General features: G+C 61.2%; 2 protein-coding genes across 2 annotated transcripts; both read right to left on the reverse strand.

Annotated features, from left to right (window-relative positions):
- Nucleotides 1-1,604: 1,604 nt before the first annotated feature.
- Nucleotides 1,605-3,908, reverse strand: LOC126380829 (uncharacterized). Its single transcript, XM_050030422.1, has one exon. The coding sequence runs from the start codon at nt 3,906-3,908 to the stop codon at nt 1,605-1,607; it is 2,304 nt and encodes a 767-aa protein (XP_049886379.1).
- A 1,786-nt stretch (nt 3,909-5,694) lies between these two features.
- On the reverse strand, nt 5,695-8,010 carry LOC126380830 (uncharacterized). Its single transcript, XM_050030423.1, has one exon. The coding sequence runs from the start codon at nt 8,008-8,010 to the stop codon at nt 5,695-5,697; it is 2,316 nt and encodes a 771-aa protein (XP_049886380.1).
- Between the last annotated feature and the right edge of the window lie 11,168 nt (nt 8,011-19,178).

A 19,178-nucleotide genomic window follows, 5' to 3' on the forward strand; every position in this document is an offset into this window, starting at 1 on the left:
AACCTAACCTAACCTAACCTAACCTAACCTAACCTAACCTAACCTAACCTAACCTAACCTAACCTAACCTAACCTAACCTAACCTAACCTAACCTAACCTAACCTAACCTAACCTAACCTAACCTAACCTAACCTAACCTAACCTAACCTAACCTAACCTAACCTAACCTAACCTAACCTAACCTAACCTAACCTAACCTAACCTAACCTAACCTAACCTAACCTAACCTAACCTAACCTAACCTAACCTAACCTAACCTAACCTAACCTAACCTAACCTAACCTAACCTAACCTAACCTAACCTAACCTAACCTAACCTAACCTAACCTAACCTAACCTAACCTAACCTAACCTAACCTAACCTAACCTAACCTAACCTAACCTAACCTAACCTAACCTAACCTAACCTAACCTAACCTAACCTAACCTAACCTAACCTAACCTAACCTAACCTAACCTAACCTAACCTAACCTAACCTAACCTAACCTAACCTAACCTAACCTAACCTAACCTAACCTAACCTAACCTAACCTAACCTAACCTAACCTAACCTAACCTAACCTAACCTAACCTAACCTAACCTAACCTAACCTAACCTAACCTAACCTAACCTAACCTAACCTAACCTAACCTAACCTAACCTAACCTAACCTAACCTAACCTAACCTAACCTAACCTAACCTAACCTAACCTAACCTAACCTAACCTAACCTAACCTAACCTAACCTAACCTAACCTAACCTAACCTAACCTAACCTAACCTAACCTAACCTAACCTAACCTAACCTAACCTAACCTAACCTAACCTAACCTAACCTAACCTAACCTAACCTAACCTAACCTAACCTAACCTAACCTAACCTAACCTAACCTAACCTAACCTAACCTAACCTAACCTAACCTAACCTAACCTTTTTTTTTTTTTTTTTTTTTTTTTTTTTTTTTTTAACGAGGAGAAATCCGTCATGGATACCCAGCCGCCCGGGGAAAGCGACTGGGTTATGTGAGACTCCTACTCACTAAAACTCCTCGGTGTTCAGCAGCCTCCGCCTATTGGCGGGTGTGCGGGGACGTTTACACACTCTTCCGTGCACCCGCCGGCGCCGTCCGGAACGGACGCTCCCAGGGTTCAGGGTGGGAGGAGTGCAGTCCACCCTGACCTCCGCTTTTATGTGGTCTGCCGGAACACACGACAGACCACATCCTCCATGAGCCCTTGATGGATTCGGGCGACGGAATTTCCCCGCTTCCGCCGCCCGAGGGCTTGTTGACCGGGCAAGAGTCGGCGAGCATTACCCCCCTTCTCCGCCCAGTTTGCCAACGTTGGATAGGATCCGAGGGGGGGACGTCCCCTCGGGTCCGCTCTGTTGCCTCCTCCCGCGCCACCACGTCCTCGCGGAAGGAGACCATCAAATTCAGCGTTCCCCTGCCGCCAACCACGGCGTTGACCATGGGTGGCAGCAGGAGGTCGCTGCCAACCACTCAACAGCTTGTTGTTCGCCCACGCCGTACGGACCCCCGGCGTGTTTGGCTGCTCTGACAGCCGCTGCCTCCATCTTCGCAGCGGGCTGTGTTGAGCGCACTCCTCCCTGCGGCCTGCCATTACTGGCCGGTCGTCATCGCCTCCTGCGATGGCTGCCTCGGTGCTTGGCCAGGGACTGGAATCTTGGCAGTCCCTTTTCTGCCCTTCTTCGGCCGTGCGCACTTCCGACCCCCGGTTGCATGGTTTGCAGGTTTCCCTGCAGCCTTGCAAACGGGGCAGTGGAGGTCGCCGGTACATGACGACGCCATGTGACCTTCCTGCCCGCACCGGAAGCAGTTCCGGCTTCGGTCGACCTGCGATTTGCACTGGAGCCCAGTATGCCCAATCTCGAAGCACTTGAAGCACTTCATTGGCCTAGGCCCCAGTGCACGCACCCGAGCTGAACTCCAGCCGACCAGGAGTCGCCCGCGTTCCAACAACGTTTTGGCAGCCCCGATAGGGCACTCGATCAGCGCGCTGCCCACGCCAAACACACCAACCCGGATAGGGCCGACCTTAACATGCTCCGGAGAGCATTTCCCGACCTCGGCCACGGCAGCCGTGATGCTCTCCGCAGTCGCCGAGTCGTCCAGCCCGGAGACAACCACGTCGGTACATCTCACCGGGCAAGCCACCTTGACGGTTTCTGGGAGGACCTCTTTCAGCTTCGCTGCAAGGAGTTCGGCCTTGTCCGCGCTCTCCTTTCCGGGGATCTCGAGCACTCGAGCCCCGGTGGCAGCCAGACGGAAGCGCAGGCCGTCTATTCCCAGCTGTCTGAGGTTCACTCCCATCTTCGCCCTGGTGAGCACCTGGGCATACGTGACTCCCTCGGCGATCGTCTCCGGACGCAGGGTCAGGGTGACCACAGCCGACCTAGGAGGGCGCAGAGCCTTTGCCTCTTCACTGCCTCTCGCCTTTTTCGGCTTTGCCTGTCCGCGCGGCCTTGTAGTGACTACATGGCTCGCCGGAGGCTTGCTGGGCGCAGTCTGGGCTGTGGGAGTGGCATCGGCTTTGCGCGCCTTCTTCTTCCCCTTCTTGCCTTTCCCTTTCCGCACCACGTCGCTCCACGTCTCCGCAGGTGGCTGCGCTCCCTGCAAGGGGGTCGCTTCGCCACGTGTGGGCGCTGGGGTGGGAGGGTCTGCTGCTGGGGCAGCCTTTTTGGCTGCCTTGGCGGCAGGGGCTTTGGCAGGTGGGAGTTTGGCTGCCTTTGTAGCCTGTGGCTGAGCTCCCTTTGCCTGCGGAGCAGGCTTGTTCAGGTCCGCTTGCAGCGGCGGACGGAACGCCGACGGTGGGAGGAGGCGGTTTTCCAGCCTGGCCAGCTTGATATCGATCATACGATCGATGTCCGACAGTATGGCTGACCGCTGGTCCGCCTCACTCCTTCCCTCCTCCTGGGGTGCAGGCGCCTTGGCGCGGGAGTTCTCAGCGGAGAGACGCGCAAGGTCCTCGCGGAGCTTGGTCATCTCCCCGCTGAGGCTCTCCACCCTTCTCCGCAGTTCTGCGTTCTCAGAACGCAGAACCCGGACTTCCTCATCGGAGGTCCTCTCCGTTAAAGCCGCCACAGCCTGTTCTATCTGCGTGGCGGCTTTCTTCAGGGCGTTCACGAACGTGCCCTTGAGGTTCTTGGATTTGCGAGCAACGTCAAGGATGACCTTGACGCTGCTCTCCACCCGCCCCTCAAGGCAGTCCGCAGGCACTGCCGCAAGCTCCCTGGTCGACTCGAGGACCTCCGATTCGTCCAGGAGTTCGAGCTCCGCTCTTTGGGCACTGACCAAGGCCTCCTTCGCCTTGGCCAGACCAACGTAATGCCCAGTGGTGGGCGGCCTTCCCCTGCCGCGCTTGGCTGCACGGTTCGGAGTACCCGCAGCGATGGATGAGCCTGCTCCTGACTCATCACTGCTCCCCGCCTCCGGGGCACTCCGCTTTTTGCGCCGCTTGTCGCCGTCCGAGTAGGAGACAGCTGTATCCATCCCCGAACAGTCGGATTCCGTTTCCGAGATGGGCACAGCCGCCCCCACCATTGGCCCTCGCAGGCCTCTGGCCATGCTCTCCGAGCTGCCCCCAGCCGTGGCCCTATACGTTCTGGGAGGCACCTGTTCCTTCGACCACCGATGCTTGCCGCTAAGCACCGGCGATTTCGGGTCCAAGGTTGACCCACCCGTCCCTTTCCCCTTGCGGGGCTCGTCAGCTGCACTTGAGCAGCTGCTTACATCGTCGTCGGATAGGACGGCCGTCTCCGGATTGGTGGTATCCGCAGACAGTGCTGTCCCTTCCCCAGATCGCGCGCAATCGTGTCCTCGTTCCTCGCCAAAGTCGTCAATTAAATCGGTCCGTTTCTTATTTTTTATACAGTCCACTATCTCCACAACAGGTTTTTTGTACATATTTTAATTGATCCCACGAGTTTGAGGGAAATATTCAGTCCACCCGGGCAGTGCCCTCTGTACCCGGGTAACCCTAATCCGCCTGGGGGGTCGGGCGGTGCCCCAGCGATGGCCGCTCGCTACCGGAGATATCCCCTCCGCCACCTGCAACAGGCGCCTCACGCCGCGCGAGACCCGAAGGTGCCCCAACGTGAGACTTTGGAGATTTTTTAGTGAGGTTTACTCCTCTCGGGGCCGGCCGGTTAAGGCAAGCCCCCCTGGCCCTGAGACATGCCGCGAGACATGACCACCGCAAGTCAGGGTAACAGGTTCGCCCGACTGTGGCCGAAGCCTGTCCGCCAGCCGTACATTGACGACCGACGAACCAGCCGCGCGAAGGCGGAATTCGCCTCCTCCCTGCGGATTTTTTATAGAGGTTATCTCCTCGCAGCCCCCTCCACTCAGTGTGAAGGCGGCCCCCGTTCCTGCGACCCCACCAAGTGCAGGCTTACGGGTTGCCCGACGGTGGCCGAAGCCGTTGCCCGCCCAGAGTTATCTGAGCGGACCCGCCGCGCGTTGGGTTCTTCTTAGCTTCACTGTGGAAGTGATATGGAGTAAGCGGCATTTCCAATCACTTCCACAGCTACTGAGCCCCCCCGCCACGACAAGGCGAGAACCCATTGGGGGGGAACCTTTTTTTTTTTTTTTTTTTTTTTTTTTTTTTTTTTTTTTTTTTTTAACGTTGGGAAATGCATTTACGCATACCCGCCGCCATGGGGATGACGGCGGGTTATGTGGGACTCCAGGATCTCAAGTATCCCGCCTACCCACTAAAACCCAACGGTGTTCATCTTGCCGCCTGAGTGGGAGCCACGGGGACGCGCCCGCATACTTCCGCAACTCCCAGGCGGTGTCCATACGGACCCGGCTCGGTGAGCACTGTGGTGCTCTTAATCGTCAGTGGCGCGCGGAACACACGCACGCCTACCAACACGGGGACTTTGTGCCAGGTGACGGACGATTGGGGGGGAACCTAACCTAACCTAACCTAACCTAACCTAACCTAACCTAACCTAACCTAACCTAACCTAACCTAACCTAACCTAACCTAACCTTTTTTTTTTTTTTTTTTTTTTTTTTTTTTTTTTTTTAACGAGGAGAAATCCGTCATGGATACCCAGCCGCCCGGGGAAAGCGACTGGGTTATGTGAGACTCCTACTCACTAAAACTCCTCGGTGTTCAGCAGCCTCCGCCTATTGGCGGGTGTGCGGGGACGTTTACACACTCTTCCGTGCACCCGCCGGCGCCGTCCGGAACGGACGCTCCCAGGGTTCAGGGTGGGAGGAGTGCAGTCCACCCTGACCTCCGCTTTTATGTGGTCTGCCGGAACACACGACAGACCACATCCTCCGTGAGCCCTTGATGGATTCGAGCGGCGGAATTTCCCCGCTTCCGCCGCCCGAGGGCTTGTTGACCGGGCAAAAGTCGGCGAGCATTACCCCCCTTCTCCGCCCAGTTTGCCAACGTCGGATAGGATCCGAGAGGGGGACGTCCCCTCGGGTCCGCTCTGTTGCCTCCTTCCGCGCCACCACGTCCTCACGGAAGGAGACCATCACATTCAGCGTTCCCCTGCCGCCAACCACGGCGTTGACCATGGGTGGCAGCAGGAGGCCGCTGCCAACCACACAACGGCACGTTGTTACGCCCACGCCGGACGGACCCCCGGCGTGTTTGGCTGCTCTGACAGCCGCTGCCTCCATCTTCGCAGCAGGCTGTGTTGAGCGCACTCCTCCCTGTGGCCTGCCATTACGGGCCGGTCGTCATCGCTTCCTGCGATGGCTGCCTCGGTGCTTGGCCAGGGACTGGAATCTTGGCAGTCCCTTTTCTGCCCTTCTTCGGCCGTGCGCACTTCCGACCCCCGGTTGCATGGTTTGCAGGTTTCCCTGCAGCCTTGCAAACGGGGCAGTGGAGGTCGCCGGTACATGACGACGCCATGTGACCTTCCTGCCCGCACCGGAAGCAGTTCCGGCTTCGGTCGACCTGCGAGTTGCACTGGAGCCCAGTATGCCCAATCTCGAAGCACTTGAAGCACTTCATTGGCCTAGGCCCCAGTGCACGCACCCGAGCTGAACTCCAGCCGATCAGGAGTCGCCTGCGTTCCAGCACCGTTTTGGCAGCCCCAATAGGGCACTCGACTAGCGCGCTGCCCACGCCAAACACTCCAACCCGGATAGGACCGACCCTGACATGCTCCGGAGAGCATTTTCCGACCTCGACCACGGCAGCCGTGATGCTCTCCGCAGTCGCCGAGTCGTCCAGCCCGGAGACGACCACGTCGGTACATCTCACCGGGCAAGCCACCTTGACGGTTTCTGGGAGGACCTCTTTCAGCTTCGCTGCAAGGAGTTCGGCCTTGTCCGCGCTCTCCTTACCGGGGATCTCGAGCACTCGAGCCCCGGTGGCAGCCAGACGGAAGCGCAGGCCGTCTATTCCCAGCTGTCTGAGGTTCACTCCCATCTTCGCCCTGGTGAGCACCTGGGCATATGTAACTCCCTCAGCGATCGTCTCCGGACGCAAGGTCAGGGTGACTACAGCCGACCTAGGAGGGCGCAGAGCCTTTGCCTCTTCATTGCCTCTCGCCTTTTTAGGCTTTGCCTGTCCGCGCGGCCTTGTAGTGACTACATGGCTCGCCGGAGGCTTGCTGGGCGCAGTCTGGGCTGTGGGAGTGGCATCGGCTTTGCGCGCCTTCTTCTTCCCCTTTTTACCTTTCCGCACCACCTCGCTCCACGTCTCCGCAGGTGGCTGCGATCCCTGCAAGGGAGTCGCTTCGCCACGTGTGGGCGCTGGGGTGGGAAGGTCTGCTGCTGGGGCAGCCTTTTTGGCTGTCTTGGCGGCAGGCGCTTTGGCAGGTGGGGGTTTGGCTGCCTTTGTAGCCTGTGGCTGAGCTCCCTTTGCCTGCGGAGCAGGCTTCTTCAGGTCCGCTTGCAGCGGCGGACGGAACGCCGACGGTGGGAGGAGGCGGTTTTCCAGCCTGGCCAGCTTGATGTCGATCATACGATCGATGTCGGACAGTATGGCCGACCGCTGGTCCGCCTCACTCCTTCCCTCCTCCTGGGGTGCAGGCGCCTTGGCGCGGGAGTTCTCAGCGGAGAGACGCGCAAGGTCCTCGCGGAGCTTGATCATCTCCTCGCTGAGGCTCTCCACCCTTCTCCGCAGTTCTGCGTTCTCAGAACGCAGAACCCGGACTTCCTCATCGGAGGTCCTCTCCGTTAAAGCCGCCACAGCCTGTTCTATCTGCGTGGCGGCTTTCTTCAGGGCGTTCACGAACGTGCCCTTGAGATTCTTGGATTTGCGAGCAACGTCAAGGATGACCTTGACGCCGCTCTCCACCCGTCTCTCAAGGCAGTCCGCAGGCACTCCCGCAAGCTCCCTGGTCGACTCGAGGACCTCCGATTCGTCCAGGAGTTCGAGCTCCGCCCTTTGGGCATTGACCAAGGCCTCCTTCGCCTTGGCCAAACCAACGTAATGCCCGGTGGTGGGTGGCCTTCCCCTGCCGCGCTTGGCTGCACGGTTCGGAGTAGCCGCAGCGATGGATGAGCCTGCTCCTGACTCATCACTGCTCCCCGCCTCCGGGGCCCTCCGTTTTTTGCGCCGCTTATCGCCAGCGGCCGGATCTCCGTCCGAGTAGGAGACAGCTGTATCCATCCCCGAACAGTCGGATTCTGTTTCCGAGATGGGCACAGCCGCCCCTACCATTGGCCCTCGCAGGCCTCTCGCCATGCTCTCTGAGCTGCCCCCAGCCGTGGCCCTGTACGTTCTGGGAGGCACCTGTTCCTTCGACCACCGGTGCTTGCCGCTAAGCACCGGCGATTTCGGGTCCAAGGTTGACCCACCCGTCCCTTTCCCCTTGCGGGGCTCGTCAGCTGCGCTTGAGCAGCTGCTTATGTCATCGTCGGAAAGGACGACCGCCTTCGGATTGGTGGTATCCGCAGACAGTGCTGTCCCTTCCCCAGATCGCGCGCAATCGTGTCCTCGTTCCTCGCCAAAGTCGTCAATTAAATCAGTCCGTTTATTTTTCTTTTTTAAAAAATCTACCAACTCCACAACAACCTTTTTATCCATAATTTTTAATTGAACCCACGAGTAGGAGGGAAATAATCAGTCCACCCGGGCAGTGCCCTCTGTACCCGGGTAACCCTAATCCGCCTGGGGGGTCGGGCGGTGCCCCAGCGATGGCCGCTCGCTACCGGAGATATCCCCTCCGCCACCTGCAACAGGCGCCTCACGCCGCGCGAGACCCGAAGGTGCCCCAACGTGAGACTTTGGGAGATTTTTTAGTGAGGTTTACTCCTCTCGGGGCCGGCCGGTTAAGGCAAGCCCCCCTGGCCCTGAGACATGCCGCGAGACATGACCACCGCAAGTCAGGGTAACAGGTTCGCCCGACTGTGGCCGAAGCCTGTCCGCCAGCCGTACATTGACGACCGACGAACCAGCCGCGCGAAGGCGGAATTCGCCTCCTCCCTGCGGATTTTTTATAGAGGTTATCTCCTCGCAGCCCCCTCCACTCAGTGTGAAGGCGGCCCCCGTTCCTGCGACCCCACCAAGTGCAGGCTTACGGGTTGCCCGACGGTGGCCGAAGCCGTTGCCCGCCCAGAGTTGTCTGAGCGGACCCGCCGCGCGTTGGGTTCTTCTTAGCTTCACTGTGGAAGTGATATGGAGTAAGCGGCATTTCCAATCACTTCCACAGCTAATGAGCCCCCCCGCCACGACAAGGCGAGAACCCATTGGGGGGGAACCTAACCTAACCTAACCTAACCTAACCTAACCTAACCTAACCTAACCTAACCTAACCTAACCTAACCTAACCTAACCTAACCTAACCTAACCTTTTTTTTTTTTTTTTTTTTTTTTTTTTTTTTACGTTGGAAAATGCGTTACGCATACCACGCCGCCCGGGGGGACGACGTGGTTATGTGGGACTCCCCGGGTGTCGCCACCCGGTGAGTCCCACACACACTAAAAACCAACGGTGTTCCTCCTTGCCGCCATGTGGCGAGGACACGGGAACGTAGCTGCACACAACCGCGTCCCCGCCGGCGGATGCCCTTACGGGCCCAGCGCCCATGGGAGCGCGTCAAGCGCCTCCCCCTCCGCCGAGGGCTGCCCCGGAACACTGGGGAGCCCTACGGCACGGGACCTATGTTGTGGGCGGCGGTCCCCCGACCACCGCCCACAGGTCCCCGTCAAGGCGGCGCCCGGTCAATATTGACCAGGTGCGCCAGTCGCCGCCTTCCTGGTCGCCTACGGCGCATGGGAAGAGAGTCAGCGGAGTTCTCCCGCTCTCTCTCCGCCGCTTCCTTCTCAGACATTACTGTGTCTGAGAAGGTGGCGACCGCTCTCCAGGCCGTTTCACTGCTGACCATGGCCACGATCATGGTCGGCAATGAGAGGTCAGGCCCCAGCACGGCGGACAAGGCAGCGCGAGGGACCGCCCAAGCGGGGCACGCCTCGCGCGTATGCCGTGCCGTGTCCACCACGCCGCCCACACAGTGGTGGCATTCAGCGGTTGGCTCCCTTCTAACCACCCCAAACAGGTACTCACCAAAGCACCCGTGCCCGGTGAGGACCTGCGTGAGGTGGTAGTTGGGAGCGCCGTGTTGGCACTCGATCCAGTCCCGGAGGACTGGTCGGATCGCCGCCACCAACTCCCGGCTGGTATTCGGGGTGTCCAACTCCTCCTCCCAGGTGTTAAAGAGGACATCACGGGCGTCCTCCCTCCACTGCGCCACTTCCCGGGGATGCGGGAAATTGCCGGTGTTATTGGCTTCGGCGCGCCGCCTGTAGACCGCCGCGAGAACTCGTGCCTCGAGTTCCCACGGCGGACTGCCCGCAATCATGCAGGCCGCGGTATAGGACACCGTACGGTACGCCCGGGCCACTCTGAGCGCCATGACCCGCTGCGGTCGTCGCAGCAGGGTCCGGTTTCGGGCACTCAGGGACTCCGCCCATATGGGCGCACCGTACAGCGCCATGGAACGCACCACCCCCATGTAGAGGCGGCGGCATGCCCTTCCAGGGCCCCCTAGATTTGGGAGAACTCCTCCTAGCGCTCCGGCTGCAGCCACCAATCTTGGGGCCAAGCGCCGGAAGTGCTCTTGGAAGCTCCATCTGCCATCGAGGACGAGTCCAAGGTACTTCATCGTCGACCCGATGGCGATGGAGGTTCCGCCGACCACGATGCAGGCATTGGGAGGTGGGGCGTTCCGAGGCCCGTGGAATGTTAGAGCCTCGGATTTGTGCAAGGCCACCTCGAGGCCCAGCTGCCGAATCCGGCGCACCACGTGTGCCACCCCTGCAGTGGCAAGGACACCGGCCTCCCGGTGGGTGCTGCCGCGGGCCGACACGAGAGTGTCGTCAGCGTAACATGTTACACTGACCCCTCGCAAAGTGGCCCCGCGCAACACCCAGTCGTAACCGATGTTCCACAGGAACGGTCCCAAGACCGAACCCTGTGGAACACCGCACGACATTTCCCGACGTGCCCAGCCGGTCCGAGTCGGGAAAACCACCGCCCGACCGATTAAGTAGTCCCGGACCAACCTTTGCAGGTGGCCGGGAACCCCAAAGTGGTCCAGCGCCGCCATGACCGCGTCCCAGGGGAGCGTGTTGAAGGCGTTGGATATGTCCAACGACACCGCCAACAACACGTCACCCTGGGAAACCGCCTCCTCCGCCAGTTCCCTGACGCGGGATATGGCGTCGATAGTCGACCGACCCACACGAAACCCATATTGGGTCTCGTGCAAGTCGATGTGCCCGGCGAGACGATGGACAAGCACGCGCTCGAAGAGCTTGCTTGTCTCGCCGAGCAACACGATGGGCCGGTAGGCTGATGGTTGGTCAGCTGGTCGACCGTCCTTGCGGAGAAGCACAAGCTTCCCCTCTTTCCAGGAGCTGGGGAAGCGGCCCTGCACCAGACACTCGGTGAATAGGGCCCGAACTTGGCTCCCCAGCTCTGAAAGTGCCACAGCCAGCACACGCCCAGGCACGCCGTCCAATCCGGGAGCAGTCTTTTTGAGGCGGAGTTTCGCCGCGGCGTACCGCAACTCCGCCTCAGACACGGGCCGAACCTCCTCCTCATCCGCCGTGGCGGCCACCGGCCGGGCAGACCACGCCCGACTCGGGAACAGTGTTTGCACCACGCTCTCAACCAACTGGGGTTCGAGAGTCGTGGTGAGTGGCGGAGCCCAGGGCCGGAGCTTCCGCCTCACTGCCCGATATGGTCTGCCCCAGGGGTCCCGGTCTAGGATGGCAAGCCACTCCTCCCAGGACTCCTGTTTGGCCCGCGATATGGCCGTCTGGAGGGCACTGCAGGCGGACCTGTACTGTGCGTACAGGGCGTCCTCCAGAGACCCATCGCGGATGCGACGCCTTCTGCAGCGCGTGTATTGGCGCCGAGCTATTACGCACGCTTTGCGTAACTGGCGCAGCTCTGCACGCCACCAATACACCTGCCTGCGTGGGGGGAGCGGTCTAGCTCTTGGCATCGACGCATCACAGATGTTCGTGAGCGATGCGCCGAGCAGCCCCGCTCCCGCGTCAACATCTTCTGGGAAGCCGGTGTCCACCACCCAGCTCTCTATGATGGCCGCCTCCTCGGCCAACTCGCAGTCAAGCCGGCCCAGCACCCAGCGAGGGCCATCCTCAACTGAGGAGCGGACCCACGATGCCGCTGCGGGAGTTGACGTGGAGACATCGAACCGGATGTACCGGTGATCCGATAGTGTCTCCACGTCTACCTCCACTCTCCATCTCTGGACATTCCGGGCCAAGGAGGGGGTCGTGAACGTGAGGTCCACGATTGACCCCCCTTGCTGGCGAATGCAGGTGTCCTCAGAGCCCCTATTGAGGACCATCAGACCCGAGGTCGCCGCCCAGTCCTCTAACTCCTCTCCCTTCGCGTCCGTCGCGGGTGATCCCCAAGCCGTGGATTTGGCATTGAAGTCCCCCGCGACGATCACGGGGAGGGAAGGAACCTGCGCAATAAGCGCCGTGACCTCTGCGAGGGCTCCCTCGAACTCGGCAAGGTGCCAACTAGGCGGGAAATAGGCTCCCACGACTGCAACCCCGCCGGTAACGGCCAGAACGCATCCCCTGCCCTTCGCTACTTTATCGAAGGGAGGGGAGCCACCAGCAGCAGGAGCGAAAACGGCAACCGAGTTGCCGTGGTCACCTGCCCAGTCGTCTCGAGCAGGGACCACATATGGCTCGGCGACCACTGCCACATTTATCGACCACTCCGCCATGGTTTGGGCCAGAAGGTCCTGTGCCCTGGCGGAGTGGTTGATATTTGCCTGCAGGTAGCGGATGGATGCCATTTATGGATTGGTGTCCATCCGCTCCTCTCCGGCCTTCTTGGCCTTGCGACGCTTGGATTTAGGCGCGCTCCTCTTTTTTGGGGCCGTGGCTGTCGGCTTCTTGGTGGCGGAAATGCATCCACCACCACCGATTGCATGGGCCGCTGGCTTTCCCGCCGCCGCACATACGGGACAGTTGGGCTCAGCGCCGCAGTCCCGTGCTTTGTGGTCCGGTTGACCGCAGCGGAAGCATAACTTGCTGCGGTCAACCTCACAAGAGCATTTGGCCCCCAGGTGCCCTGACTCCAGGCAGCGATAGCAGCGTATCGGTCTGGGAGCGAGCAGCCTTACTCTGGCCGAGGTCCACCCCACTAGGACCCGACCGGTGTCCGTCACCTTTTTGGCGGCGGTGACCGGGCAGCTAAGCCAGAGGGCTCCATCGCCTCTCGGGCCGACGACAATCCTCCCGTACTTAATTGCGTCGACCGGGCATCCTCCATCCCTGGCGATCGCCTCCGCCACCTCGATAGCGTCGACCGAGTCATCCAGGTCTGTGACGCGGATTTCCGCGCACTTCACAGGCCTGGCGACTCGGACCGCTTCCGGGCTGAGGACTTCCCTGAGCTTGCTTGCCAGGGCATCTGCTTTTTCAGCAGAGTCCTCTCCGCTAACCTCGAGCATGCGCGCACCCGTCGCCGCCCTACGGAACCTCATACTTTCAATATTGAGGTCCGCAAGGCGGACGCGCTGTTTTGCGTCGGACAAGATGGAGGCGTAGGATACCCCCCTATCTTCCGCTCCAGGCAGCAGGGTCAGTGTGACCGCTGCCGTCTTGGGTGCCCGTAGTTTGGCCTTCTTTTGGGCCGTGGGCTGGGCCTTCGGCTGCTCCTTAGCAGCCTGGGCCGCCTTGGCTTTGGCCTTACGACCGACGACCGTAGTCCACGGCACTTCCGCCGGTGTAGAGGTACCCGTGGCTCGCGCCTGAGCAGCCTCCTTTGCCGCCATGCTCTTCTTCTTCTTCCCTTTCTTTCCCACTGGGGGAGGAGGGGGAGCAGAGGAAGATTGGCTGCCAGCCACCTTACCAGCCTTTTTCACCCGCTGGCCTTTACTTTGCCCAGACGCGGGAGGGGCACCATCACTGGTTGAGACAGCCGGGGCCCCTGCTGGCTCTTTGTGAGCGGGGTCTGCCCTGGCTGCTCTGATTTCCGCTGCAAGCGGAGGCCGTCGTCGTGGTTCTGGAAGGAGGCGGTCCTCGATTCCAGCCAACCTGGCGTTTATCATAGTGCCGAACGTTTCTACGTTGGCACGGGACACCTCCTCCAGCAATTGCCGTAGGCCTGGCTCTGACGGCTGGGCTGGGCGCTGTCGCAGCTCATGGAGGTCCCGGCGCAGGTCGGCAACCTCCTTAACCAGCTGGGCGTTGGCGGCCTCGAGCCGCGCAACCTCTTCCGTCACGGAGCGAGATCTTAAAAGGGACACCGCCTCTTGGATCCCCTTGACCGCGTCCTTAAGGGCTCGGACATAGGTCCCCTTCAGTTGAGAGGACTTCGTGGCGACCATAGTGATGGTCTCCAGCGAAGTCCTCACAACATTAGTGAGAGCAGCTCCTGTCAGCTGGTCCTCCGTCTCCGGTTGAGGGGGGCTGGGCTGTAAAGAGGCCCGAGCCTCCCTCAAGTTGCGGGCCACATCCGCGACCTCCGCCTCCGCCTCGAGCCGGAGGCTCTCGGCCAGTTCGGCATTGTACGCGGCCTTGGCTGCGGCCAGGCCGACGTACTTGCCCACACTAGGGGGGCGACCTCTTCCTCTTTTCGACTTGTGCGCCGCCCCTTTGAGGGGCGACCCAGCCGAATCGTCGTCTTCAGCCTCAGGGTCTGACCTGTTCCGCTTAAGGAACGGTCTCCGTAGGTCAGACCTTTCCGACGTGACTGTCACCATGCTAGCGCATGAGGAGTCTGAGTCCATGGACTCCTCCTCATGGCTAGCGAGTGTCGTGGTGACAGGCGTGTCGCAGCGTGTGAGGACTACGCTGAGACGCCTCCCTTTCTCGATTTCGGGTACCCGATCCCTGTCGCTATGGATCAGCCTCCCGAAATCTCCTCCTCCCTCCTTCGTCCCCTCACAGGGACGAGTGGCGCAAGCGCCTAGGCCAGGGCGCTGCAGCGCTTCCGGGGTGGTGGATCCCGGTTGCGCCACAGTGCGCCCCGCGAACTTACTGTCCGCATGAAGGCCGGTAAACTGCTGTGCCTGAGCACTCAAAATTTCTCCCTTTCCTACATCATTTCGCCCTATCTTTCCATCCAGCTCCGACGCATCGACTATAATATTAATATTTGAATCATTCATTTTTAGTCCCACGAGTATGGGGGAAAGGGTGGTCCATCCGGGCAGTGCCCCCTGTACCCGGATAACCCTAATACCGCTGGGGTGCGGGAGGTGCCCCAGGGTTGGTCGCTAGCTGGCGGAGAATACCCCCTCCGCCACCTTCCGGCGCCCCGACGCCGCGCGAAGGCCCGAAGGCACCTCAACGCCGGGACTTTGGGGGTTTTTTATTGAGGTTGGCTCCTCTTGGGCCGGCCGACCAAGGCAAGCCCCTTGGTCCTGGTAGGCCGCGAGACATGTCCACGACACCTAACCAGGATAACAAGTTTGGCGACGGTGGCCGAAGCCTGTCCGACGGGCATGTATTCATGGCCGCCGAACCCGTCACCGACGGCGCCACGCGCCCTCCTCCTCCGGGTGGATTTTTTAAAGAGGTTGTCTCCTCGCGGCCCCCCCCACTTGTGTGGGAGCGGCCCCCACGCCTCGGAATACCGAGGGTTGCGGGTGGCCCGACGGCCGCCGTGCAATACGAACGACCGCCGCGCGCAAGGCGAAACGCCTCCTCCCGGCGGTTTTTTACAGAGGTTGTCTCCTCGCGGCCCCCTCCACTTACGTGGAAGCGGCCCCCGACCCTTTGGCGCCCCACCACAAAGCGCTAAGGGTTACGGGTTGCGCAGCAGTGGACTTTGCCACCGCCGCGCTGGATTCTTCTTGGCTTCACTGCATCACCGAGCTAAAAGCGACAGACCCGCCGATGCAGCTACTGAGCCCCCCCGCCACGACAAGGCGAGAATCCATTGGGGGGGAACCTAACCTAACCTAACCTTTTTTTTTTTTTTTTTTTTACGTTGGAAAATGCGTTACGCATACCACGCCGTCCGGGGGGACGACGTGGTTATGTGGGACTCCCCGGGTGTCGCCACTCGGTATACCCACTAAAAACCAACGGTGTTCCTCCTTGCCGCCATGTGGCGAGGACACGGGAACGCAGCTGCACACAACCGCGTCCCCGCCGGCGGATGCCCATACGGGCCCAACGCCCATGGGAGCGCGTCTAGCGCCTCCCCCTCCGCCGAGGGCTGCCCCGGAACACTGGGGAGCCCTACGGCACGGGACCTATGTTGTGGACGGCGGTCCCCCGACCACCGCCCACAGGTCCCCGTCAAGGCGGCGCACGATCAATAGTGATCAGGTGCGCCTGGCGCCGCCTTCCTGGTCGTCTGCGGCGCATCGGGAGTGAGTCAGCGGAGTTCTCCCGCTCTCGCTCCGCCGCTTCCTTCTCAGACAACACTGCGTCTGAGAAGGTGACGACCGCATTCCAGGCCGTTTCACTACCCACCATGGCCATGATCATGGCGGGCAGTGAGAGGTCCGCCCCTATCACCGCGGACAAGGCAGCGCGAGGGACCGCCCAAGCGGGGCACTCCTCGCGGGTGTGCCGTGCCGTGTCCACGGTGTTGCCCACGCAGTGGTGGCAGTCTGCGGTGGGCTCCCTACCAACCACCCCAAACAGATACTCACCGAAGCACCCGTGCCCGGTGAGGAGCTGCGTGAGGTGGTAGGTGGGAGCGCCTGGGCACTCAATCCACTCCCGTAGAACGGGCCGGATCGCCGCTACCAACTCCCGGCTGGTAACCGGGGTATCCAGCTCCTCCTTCCATTCCTGGAAGAGGGTAGCTCGGGCCTCCTCCCTCCACTGTGCTACCTCCCGAGGAGGCGGGAGGTCGCCGGTGGAGCTGGCGTCAGCGCGCCGCCTATGCACTGCCGCGAGAACTCGCGCCTCTAGCTCCCACGGCGGACTGCCCGCTATTAGACAGGCCGCCGTGTATGACACCGTACGGTATGCCCGGGCCACCCTGAGTGCCATGACCCGCTGCGGTCGTCGCAGTAGGGTCCGGTTTCGGGCGCTCAGGGACTCCGACCATATGGGCGCACCGTACAGCGCCATGGAGCGGATGACCCCCATGTACAGGCGGCGGCATGAACCTCCCGGACCTCTCATATTAGGGAGCACTCCCCCGAGCGCTCCGGCTGCAGCCACCAATTTTGGGGCCAAGCGCCGGAAGTGCTCATGGAAACTCCATCTGCCATCGAGGACGAGTCCTAGATACTTCATCGTCGACCCGATGGCGATGGAGGTTCCGCCGACCACAATGTGGGCATTCGCTGGTGGTGCGTTCCGCGGCCCATGGAACGCCAGGGCCTCCGACTTGTGGAGGGCCACCTCAAGCCCGAGATGCCGAATCCGGCATACGACCTGCGCCACTCCGGCCGTGGCGAGAACGCCAGCCTCCCGGTGGGTACTGCCGCGGGCCGACACGAGAGTATCGTCAGCGTAACAAGTTACGCTGACCCCCCGCAACGTGGCCCCGCGCAGCACCCAGTCGTACCCGATGTTCCACAGGAACGGTCCCAAGACCGAACCCTGTGGAACACCGCACGACATCTCCCGACGAGCCCAGCCGGCTCGTGTCGGGAACACCACTGCCCGTCCGCTGAAGTAATCCCGGACCAACCTTTGCAGGTGGCCGGGAACTCCGAAATGGTCCAGGGCATTCATGACCGCGTCCCAGGGGAGCGTGTTGAAGGCGTTGGATATGTCCAACGAGACCGCCAACAACACGTCACCCTGGGAAACCGCCTCCTCCGCCTGCTCCCTGACTCGGGATATGGCGTCTATGGTTGACCGGCCGACCCGGAACCCGTACTGGGTCTCGTGCAGTTGGATGTGCTCGGTGAGACGGTGAACGAGCACACGCTCAAAGAGCTTGCTCATCTCGCCGAGCAGCACGATGGGCCGGTAAGCAGATGGCTGGTCAGCCGGACGCCCGTCCTTCCGCAGGAGCACGAGTTTGCCCTCCTTCCAGGGGCTGGGGAAGCGGCCCTGCACCAAACAACCGGTGAATAGGGCCCGAACTTGGCTCCCCAGCTCCGAGAGCGCTAGGGCCAGCACTCGTCCTGGCACGCCGTCAAGCCCAGGTGCGGTCTTTTTGAGGCGGAGTTTCGCCGCGGCGTACCGCAACTCCGCCTCAGACACAGGCCTCACCTCCTGCTCATCCGCGACAGTCACGGGCCGGGCAGACCACGCCCGACTCGGAAACAGTGTTTGCACCACGCTCTCAACCAACTGGGGTTCGAGAGTCGTGGTGAGTGGCGGAGCCCAGGGCCGGAGCTTCCGCCTCACTGCCCGATATGGTCTGCCCCAGGGGTCCCGGTCTAGGATGGCAAGCCAATCCTCCCAGGACTCCTGTTTGGCCCGTGCTATGGCCGTCTGGAGGGCGCTACAGGCGGTCCTGTACTGTGCGTACAAGGCAACCTCCAGAGGCATGTCGCGGATGCGACGCCTCCTGCAGCGCGTGTATCGGCGCCGAGCTGTTACGCACGTCTGGCGTAACTGGCGCAGCTCTGCGCGCCACCAATACACCTGCCTGCGTGGGGGGAGCGGTCTAGCTCTGGGCATCGACGCATCGCAGATGTTCGCAAGCGATGCGCCGAGCAGCCCCGCTCCCGCGTCGACGTCATCAGGAGGGTCGGTGTCCACCACCCAGCTCTCCACGATAGCGGCTTCCTCCGCCAGCTCACGATCGAGCCGCCCAAGCACCCACCGAGGGCCATCCTCCGCAGAGGGGCGGATCGTTGGTGCCGTTGTGGCGGCAGACGTGGAGACATCGAACCGGATGTACCGGTGATCCGATAGTGTCTCCACGTCTGCCTCCACCCTCCACCTTCGGACTCTCCGAGCCAGGGAGGGGGTCGCAAACGTAATGTCTACGATGGACCCCCCCTGCTGTCGGACACAGGTGTCCTCGGCGCCTTGGTTAAGGACTTCTAGGCCCAGGGTCGCCGCCCAGTCCTCCAACTCCTCTCCTTTCGCGTCCGTCGCGGGTGATCCCCAAGCCGTGGACTTGGCATTGAAGTCCCCCGCGACGATCACGGGGAGGGAGGAGACCTGCGCGATCAGCGCGCTGACTTCTACGAGAGCCTGCTCAAATTGGGCGAGGCTCCAGCTAGGTGGGAAGTAAATTCCCACGATAGCTATCCCGCCAGTAACTGCCCGAACGCATCCCCTGCCCTTCGCTACTTTATCGAGGGGAGGGGAGCCACCAGCGGCAGGAGTGAGGATTGCCACCGAGTTTCCGTGGTCGCCCGCCCAGTCATTTCGAGCGGGGACAACGTAGGGTTCAGCGACCACCGCCACGTTTATCATCCACTCCGCCATGGTTTGGGCCAAAAGGTCCTGTGCCCTGGCGGAGTGGTTGATATTAGCTTGAAGGAAGCGGATGGGTGCCATTTATTGATTGGTATCCATCCGCTCCTCCCTGGCCTCCTTGGCCTTACGCTTCCCTTGTCTTTTTGACTTTGGGGCGCTTTTCTTCGGGGCCTTGGCTGTCGACTTTTTGGCAGCGGAAATACATCCGCCGCCGCCGATAGGGTGAGCCGCCGGTTTGCCCGCCGCCGCACAGATGGAACAATGGGGCTCGGCATCGCAGTCCTGCGCTTTGTGGCCAGGTTGGCCGCAGCGGAAGCAAAGCTTGCTGCGGTCAACCTCGCACGAGCACTTAACCCCTAGATGTCCTGGCTCCAGGCAGCGGTAACACCGCGTTGGTCTGGAGC

This window comes from Pectinophora gossypiella, unplaced genomic scaffold (genome assembly GCF_024362695.1).
Source record: "Pectinophora gossypiella unplaced genomic scaffold, ilPecGoss1.1 Pgos_114, whole genome shotgun sequence".
Taxonomy (NCBI): domain Eukaryota; kingdom Metazoa; phylum Arthropoda; class Insecta; order Lepidoptera; family Gelechiidae; genus Pectinophora; species Pectinophora gossypiella.

Excerpts from the sequence above, each read along its gene's own strand:
- LOC126380829 (XM_050030422.1), bottom strand. The coding sequence starts at position 3,908 with ATGTACAAAAAACCTGTTGTGGAGATAGTGGACTGTATAAAAAATAAG.
- LOC126380830 (XM_050030423.1), bottom strand. The coding sequence starts at position 8,010 with ATGGATAAAAAGGTTGTTGTGGAGTTGGTAGATTTTTTAAAAAAGAAA.